The sequence below is a fragment of the Sinocyclocheilus anshuiensis genome, unplaced genomic scaffold (assembly GCF_001515605.1).
Source record: "Sinocyclocheilus anshuiensis isolate Anshui unplaced genomic scaffold, SAMN03320099.WGS_v1.1 scaffold450, whole genome shotgun sequence".
In the NCBI taxonomy this organism is placed as follows: Eukaryota; Metazoa; Chordata; class Actinopteri; order Cypriniformes; family Cyprinidae; genus Sinocyclocheilus; species Sinocyclocheilus anshuiensis.
The window spans coordinates 987,736-996,433 of NW_015546056.1; the positions used below are offsets into that span (position 1 = coordinate 987,736).

At 37.4% G+C, this 8,698-nt stretch overlaps 1 protein-coding gene across 1 annotated transcript in view; it reads right to left on the minus strand.

Moving 5' to 3' along the window:
• LOC107699278 (collagen alpha-1(XIII) chain-like) overlaps positions 1 to 8,698 on the minus strand; it is a 103,897-nt gene that overhangs the window by 32,300 nt on the left and 62,899 nt on the right. The window contains exons 11-15 of the mRNA XM_016500490.1: positions 7,686 to 7,712; positions 7,574 to 7,600; positions 7,442 to 7,468; positions 4,360 to 4,401; positions 167 to 250 (exon numbers count right to left, since the gene is read on the minus strand). Of these exons, the coding sequence (XP_016355976.1) occupies positions 167 to 250; positions 4,360 to 4,401; positions 7,442 to 7,468; positions 7,574 to 7,600; positions 7,686 to 7,712 (207 nt within the window). The remainder of the gene's footprint in view (positions 1 to 166; positions 251 to 4,359; positions 4,402 to 7,441; positions 7,469 to 7,573; positions 7,601 to 7,685; positions 7,713 to 8,698) is intronic.

Sequence of the window (8,698 nt, forward strand, 5' to 3'; positions counted from 1 at the left end):
AATATACAGTATAATGGTTATTATACCAAAAACATTTGACTGCATAATCCCATAAATGAACAATCAGAATTATTTACTCCAGAAAACCATGTAACATATTTGATTAACAACGAGCATGAGTTCTGTAGAAAACATTTCCTGATGCAGATGATTTTCAGTGACTTACCGGGGGCCCGCTAGTACCAGTTAGGCCTGGAGTCCCTGGGGGGCCAGGAGGTCCCGGTGGTCCTTGAGCTCCGGGCTCGCCCTGCTGAGAGACAGGAAGTTAGCATCTGAGATAAAGAAGTCATTTGGATATAAGGTACAATTCATAACATCAGAGGCAGGGTCCACTCTGATTCAAATCCAGTAATTTACAATAATTAGATATGATTATGATTATTATACTCGAAATCCTTTATAAATTTATATTTAGAAAAATTAAAAAAAATATTCATACTGATGAAACAGTGGATTTGAAGCTGAGAGGAACCCAGGCCTGAAGGTTGAGTTGAAAGTCAGGATGAGATGATTGATGTGGTTAATCTAGTTTATAAAGTACCATGTTTGGAAAAAGGGATAGTGAAACCATTTTTTTTTATAAATTTGGGAAAAAGATTGGAAAAATTACACATTTACACTTAATGCTTTTAAGGCTTCAACTTTGCAAGCCCAAAAATATTGCTTGTGGCCTCACAGATCTTCTTCAGTAAGGTCTGCATCAGTGGTTCTCAACTGGGTTTATTTCAAGGCCCAATTTAAAATTGGAAATCAAATGGCGACCCAAAATTTTTTGTTGTACAAAACGTCTCGGTTACGTATGGTAACCCTCGTTCCCTGAAGGAGCACGTTCCATCGGCAGCTCAACTGGCTGCGGAGTGCCTCAGACCGGCCACGCTACTGCCTAAAGTAGCCCCCCCTGGCTGCCCCATGAGGAGAACTAGATCGAGGCAGAGGCAACAGAACTCCGCCCCTTGAGGAAACGGAGCTTGGCCCGCGACTCCGAGATGATCATCTTCTGCAGCCTGATGTGTGCAACCCACTCGACACGGGAAACCACCACCGCTGAAGCGCTGTACCGCCAACACGAAGAGCTGTCCAAGAGCGCGCTGAACTCGTTTAGTCTTCTTCTCTCAGTAGAGTAGTCAGGAGCAGAACGATGTGACCGACTGAAAGGGAACTGAATTTCGATCGTTTCGTTCTCTTGGGAGCCAACAACAACAAAGCACACTGTGGTCGGCACAAACCATGTTTATCGTCATTGTAAGTGAACTCAAATTCCATGTAGTCTAGGTCATGTTATTTTGAGGGCGAGTTTGATTAGACGTCCAGCCTTTGACATGAACAACAAAATATACAAGAAGATTTTTCTCCCTTTTAATGGTTAATAAGTCTATTTATTTCGCTATTCTAGATAGTTGCATTTTATTATTTACTTTATGCTTATCCTGCTGACCCACTTTTTTGATCCACCAGTTGAAAACCACCGCTCTACATGATCCACTCATGGCCTGTTTTGGGTACTTCTCAGCAAGAGGAGACCTTCAGCACAGAAGAAGACTAAACAAAATCATCTACAGGAAAGTGTCCGGTATTTACACAGCAAGAGGGATGTGAAAATAGGAAATAAGACTGGACTGAACAATATCCTGCTATTCCTGAGAAGAGACCATAAGGAGAACTGATTATTTAAGATTTCTGCTGTGTAATTATTTTTTTAAAAGTCTGTTTTCAACATTAAAGAGGCTTAGTTTGCACTCGGTCTAAGTTAGAATAATTTTCCTTCCATTAACAGCATTAATTTCAAGTCTGCTAGAATAGACAGAAAATTAAGACCTCCTACATGCTGGCAACCGTGTACAAGACTGATTAACCACAAACAGCGCATATACCGTGACAAAGAAAAGCCTTTCTTTAATGCCGTCTCTGTTCAGTAGCAGTCTGAAGCTCAGAGAAATCCGGAACACATCCATCAGATTCAGATCCATATTTTATCCATTTATTTCTTGACAGGACTTGTCTAGATTTGATTTATGAGGCCAGATGTAGATCCATTAAATGGAGATATTCCCTGATCTCCATCCAATGCACAGACCCGACCCAATATGAAGACCCAGCCAATCAGTTGCTATAAGTTCTTTCCCTAACACTGTGGTCTTCGACAGTCTATACCATTGTCTCCAAACATGGTACTCTAAATCGGTGCACACAGACTACACACCTGTAGAAATAAGATAGAGGACGGGTGCCAACCGTGGTCAACCACTTTGTGGAGCGGGCAGTAAAGGCAGAGAGCCTTTTAATAAAGAGGCTGAAGTGGAGGGCTGACATCTCCCTTTAGGAAAGACTCAACTTTGTTGCCAAATAAGCTCTCTCATTCTTTAGTTATCTTTCGACTGTTGTTGTGTGGATTACAGAATCAGATTTTGAAACTTCTGTTTGTTTTGTTAATATGGCAGGAGTCTTGTTCACTGTTCTTAAGGGATTTGATGAGTAACTGTAGACTGACAAAGGATATAAATGTACATTGTGAGCTTATAAACACCCCATGAAATGGCTTAACGAATGTAGCTTAGTTTTCATTTTAGAGAGCAGCTGACTGGACTACAAAAAAGAGAAAACAAAAAGGACATGACGATGAGTGCAAGATTATGTCATCAAGATTTTTGCTAAAAGTTAAACGGTATCACTTTACAACAAGGCTCTATATGAATGCAACATCTAAAATTACATAAAAAATACTTTACTGTATTTATTAATATTGGTAAAATATACATAATACAATACAAACAATAACAGTAAATTATGCATAATTACAAGAATCACTAAACCAAACTCTAAATCTACAGTAAGTATATGCAGTTAATTAATATTACTCAGTACTTATTTGTGTAATTACACTGTAACCAGGATGCACTAAGATAACGTGTGTCCGTTAATATAATATGAACAAGCATGAATTGACAATAAACAATAGCAAGCTTATAAATTAATATTAACCTATATTATAGAATGCAGTAAAAATGGAAGTTTATTGTTCATGCATTATCTAATATTAACAAATCGTACTGGTTTGTAAATGTTACTTGTTAATTTAGCCTCAAAGTTAACAGACATGACCTAAAAACTATGATTTCATGGGGTCTTTAAAACATTTCTCACATCCAAAATTTTCTAGTAGTTGTATTTTAAGTGCTTTATTTACAAAATAGTCTCTAAAAGTAGTCGATTTCTGGTATGAATCAGATGACAGCTTAAAAATACCTGAACAATCCCCAAATTTGCCCAAAATTATAATAGGACTAGACATACAGTATAAGGACAATCCATTATGTATTAGTGACTTTTATTGCGCTAACGCGCAGTTAAACCAGATGGGCAATGTCTGAAAAGCCAGAAAAGGCCTGACAGAAGTTCTTCCTGTGGGGTAGAGTTTATATGCCTATAAATTTTGTGAATTGGACATTATTTTATAAAATAAGTGTATTTCAAGTGGACTAAGTCATATCATGACAATGAAACTACTGGCTATGATTTGTGTCTAGAGCTCAGTAGCTGTTAATGGCCTCAGTGAATGCTGGCAGTGGGTGGACGAAGGTTGGCATCCGTAGGGAAGTAGTGCGAGGGTGGCAGAGAGAGATGTACCTTGAGGCGCTTTAGGATTAGAGGGCTTATTGAGGGCATGTTGCGGACGGTGATGGGCAACATCTGCTGAGGTCACAAAGCACAGGTGGGCAACGGTGCACAAAACCACCAGGCCAACAAGTTCACCAGGAGGCCAAAGGGTCAAACGGGCCAGAAAGAGGAGAGGAGGGGAAGGGAAGGGAAAAAACAGAAAAACAAGTGAAAAAGAGAGTGAACAGTGAGGAAAAAGCAAGGCAAGGGCATAGAGAAAGAGAGAGATGAAGTAGAAGCAGGGAAAGAGAGAACCAAAAAGGATTCAGCATCATTGAACAGAGTCACGGGTCCATCAGAATGGAGTTCTGTAGGTTTAAAATATTTTCACAAATATGATTACACTGTTTCTTATTAATAGGGCTGGAAATGTAATGCACTCCTTTACTTTGATTAATTATTTAATTAATCGTAAATTAATATGTAAAATTGGTAAAAGATTGATGTTCAATAATACATAGATAACATATAAACTGTGTTGACTTCCTAATCCCCTTTTTGTAAAGTCTATGCAATGCCATTGAATTTATTCTGATAATCAACTGACAGGCCTATTAAAATATTTACATATGAAACATTATCATTATCAGTGATAATGTTTCTATCTTCATTTCCACTGTGACGGCATCTGTGACTCTGCAGCAATGCTGTGTAGATCAGGCTGGATTTAGTCTTGCCACAAAGAGAGTTTCGCAACAGACTTACTTTGGCCTGTCCTCCAGCACAGGCGTTGACAATACGGCGTTTCTGTTGAGATCAGCAGCATTGTAAAGTACAGATTGAAGAGTTATTGACCCATGTACACCACTAATAATTGATGTTACCTTAAATACAACTTGCCTTCTTGGGAGGTGCCTGTATTTCATAACTCTATGCAATGGACTGCACATAAAAATGCATTAAAAGGGACTAAAGACTACTGAAAGTGCTTCAGTTTTGCATTCTTTCTCATTTTAATTCTAATTCAATCAAATGTTGGTTTAAATTTTTCAAAACCCTAATACATTTAGTTTATTTCCAGGTTTAAATGGAAAAAAAATACCACATTTTTAACTCTTTCCCCGCCATTGACGAGTTATCTCGTCTTTTACAAGAAAACGCTTCCCCCGCCAAAGACGACTTTTCGTGTTTTCACTGTTATACACTCGGTGGGTGCTATTACGCATCTTCTGAATGAGTACAAAACCTCCCAAACAAAAACACACGTGAACAGGACGGAGAAACTAGCGATCTCTTATGTAAACAGATGCATATGAAAAATAATGCGATCATCAGCAATAGACAGCATATAAATGAAAACTGCATAATGTTACGGAGTAAAATGTTGATCCAGGAAGTGGTATATGTCTGTGCAAGCTTTGGAGGTATTGATGGAAGCGATTTACTGGATTTATGCTTTGATAATCGTACTGAATATTATCCAGATGTAGTTTTTGATAAAAATGTAATTTTCTCACCTTTTTGCTCAAAATAATGCATTTTTTTATGAAACCTACCTATATTCAAGTCTTGATAAAAAAAAGAATGTTTTAAGCTAGAATAAAACTGATTTTTTTTGTTTAAAAGTAGAGGCTCTGATCTTTATTTTGGTGTATTGCATATTCAAATATTCATACAGAAAAATATACTGGAGGCCATCAAATTTTTGTGAAAATCATAAAAATCGCTGGTGGTGGCTGGCAACTTTTTAAAAAAATGCTGGCGGGGAAAGAGTTAACGGGGTTTTAGATTTTTGGACCATGCATGACAAATACACTACCATTCAAAGGTTTGGGGTTGGTTAGAATGCTTTACTTTTTTTGTCTCTTACAGTAATATTGTGAAATATTATTACAATGTAAAATAGCTGTTGTCTACTGCAATATATTGTAAAATTTAATTTATTCCTGTAATGCAAAACTGAATTTTCAGCATCATTACTCCAGTCTTTAGTGTCACATGATCCTTCAGAAATCAGTCTAAGATGCTGATTTGCTGCTCAAGAAACATTTCTTATTATTAATAATGTTCACAACAGTTGAGTTTTTTGCATTTATTTTCAGGATTCTTTGAAGAATAGAAAGTTCAAAAGAACAGAATATATTTAAAATACAAATCTTTATAACATAATAAATGTCTTTAGTGTCACTTTTGATCAATTTAATACATCCTTGAAAAAAAATCTTACTGACCCCAAACTCTTGAACAGTAGTGTATATATAACATTCAATAATTCAAATACAAGATACTGGCTCGCTGAATTTTAGTGTAAGAGGAAAATACAAGCAAATCATGAAGGCAAGTGCTTTTAAAGCTTATCTCCCTGCAGAAGGTTTTTCACCAATTTTACCAGAAAGTTACATTATGTTAAGGTACTCTATGCATAAGGAGGCCAATGAAAATATGAAAAACACATGTTATTTATGTCTTTAAAAACTGGATGCATTTTTGATGCTGTATAAAGTTACAGTTGCATAGTGTACCTTAAAATGATATACCACAACCATAAAAGTTCCCTGAGAAGGCCAAAGAAAAAGCAGCAGAACAGCTGCGTGTTAAGATGTGTCATTATAAATTCCCACAGTGTTTTCAATCAGTTATAATAACAGGCACCTCTCTGCACCTCCAACAGTGCACGTGGATAAACTAGAGCACAGTTTTCAGCTATGTCTCTCTTTGCAGCAGGACTGTAACACACATATCACGGTATTAGGGATGAGGGACAGCGAACAGCCCACAAACCTTCAACATTAGAGGCTGACTGGAGCGCAAAGCTGCCAACGTTTTCATTGGGAGCCCCTGCTTAAAATGGCCCAACATACAAATACACGTACATGGATACGGATACATAAACGCACACACATACACACACACTCAAGTGATAATTCCCATTTTTGTCCCACCACTGCAGGGTGTATCCTTTCAGTCTAGCGCAGTGACCTTTGGGTTTAACCCTAACTGCAAAGAACCTATAGTACACAACCACCCAAAAAGACCACCCTTATGAGCAGCTTTCTAAATAGTCTACTGCCTCCCATGTGGCCTGGCCGACATGCATGAAAAACAGCTCTGTTTTGATGTGATATAGCTGTATGATATACTTCATACACTTACTTATACACAATAAAAACAGTGATTAAAAACTTAGAAACAAGACTATCAGCTTGTGTCCTGCTGCTATTACTGTTCTTTCTTTTTCAAGCTATACACAGATTCAGTAGAAACATCTACTGCCAAGGCTATTTTTCTGCTTTTATATCGCGTGCTGTTTTTGAGATTACATAATTGATAAAATAGCTTCAAAAGGCCAAAATGACTTTTAAATAGGCCAGGGCTGTTACCAAAAACCCCTATCCACCACATAAGAAACTTGGCCGCCTTTTACAGAGAGCCTTATCAAATCCAATTCAGCAGGCTGTCGGTAAAATTGCCTTGTTTACACGAAACTGTGATTTCCCCGAGAGAGAGCTGATCAACTTTGAGGCCCTGCCTTGGCATGTGCTCATGTGCTACCTATCTGAGACAACATCCAAGCTGTCAATCTATTGTTCCTGCCTTATTTCCCATTATTTTAATGTCTCTAATTTAACCGCAAACACATTGTAAATGTCTTTTTAAGGGTAAACATGAAAAATCACTTTGACAAATAGAAGAATATCACGGAAACTGGAATGAAAACATATGCTTAGGATTTTCCAGCACTCAACTCCAGATAACCTATTTGATAGCTTATATTTTAAAACATAAATGAACAGTGTTTATGATATCAGATTATCAACTCAATAAGTTCAATAAAACATTCACTCACCCTGTGAGTGTAGTCACCACATACACCCTAGAAAAAAATTATAAAAATCCATCACACAAAGTCGTCTAAGGCCATTTCACAAATCATAAGAAAATTGACTGCTATTTTAATGCATTTCATGCATGATTTTACCTTCTCTCCTTTTGGACCAGGTTCACCCTGAAAAATAAGATTTGAACAAAAACTTAAAGCCCATCCAAAATGTAATTCATGCACAACATTAAACATTAAAGCAAATGCTTACTGGTACTCCTTTAGGACCACGAGGACCCTGGGAAAATAATCAGAATAACAATATGGAAGTGTTACTGGATTGTCCATGATTAACTTTCCTGTTTACAAAACCTCTCAGCCATAACAAGCACAACAATCCCTTATAAATTATTTTCTTATGTTAGAAAAGGAAAAACAAAACGGAAAACTTTTATTTTAATTTTAAAGTGCTAATGCTGAAGCAAAATTTTGCTTGAGGAAGCTTTAGTAGGTTTCAATTGTCGCTGTGTGCTTGTATGGAGGGCATCAGTGGCCGCTTTTAATAAAACAATGTCCCACAATGCATCGTGCTCTATACAAACATGTAACTCACAGCCTTAGAGCTGACAGACAGATTGATGAAATGCCTTCAGAGGAGCCATAACATTCATCCAGAAATACTAACAAATCGATTTCTGTAATACAACCATATACGAACAAAAGCAAACGTGGAGCATGAAGAATCTGAGAAGAAACTTGTCAATAAAACATGAAAAATCCAGCTTAGGTTGTATTTGGGTAAGCTATGTATTACTTTAAATGTTCAAAAGCTGTTCAAAAGCTCAGCAGGGGCCGTCCAGCTCTGATGCTGTCTTATAAAGGTGTCAATTCAAAAAGTGCTTCTCTTTTATAGTTTCTAAGCTTGCCATTTCTCACGATGCTATAAAAGAAAGAACACAGAGGTTGTACTATATTTCACAAGGAATGGTTTCAAGCACACAGCCTGGAAACATAACGTCTCTACCCATTGTCTTTCATCACATAAAAGAAAGCTGTGGACTACATTTGTCAAATTGCAGTTTAAGAGGACAGAGCCAACCTAATGTCCTAGTTTTAATACCCCAGGTGGCCAATGTCATACAGATATTGACATAAAGTCACTTTTGACAAACCCCACTGAATGAAATGGGTAAGTGGCCTCTCTTCTCTTCTCTCTCTCTCTCTCACACACACACACACACACACACACACACACACACACACACACAGAGACACTCTGCCTTA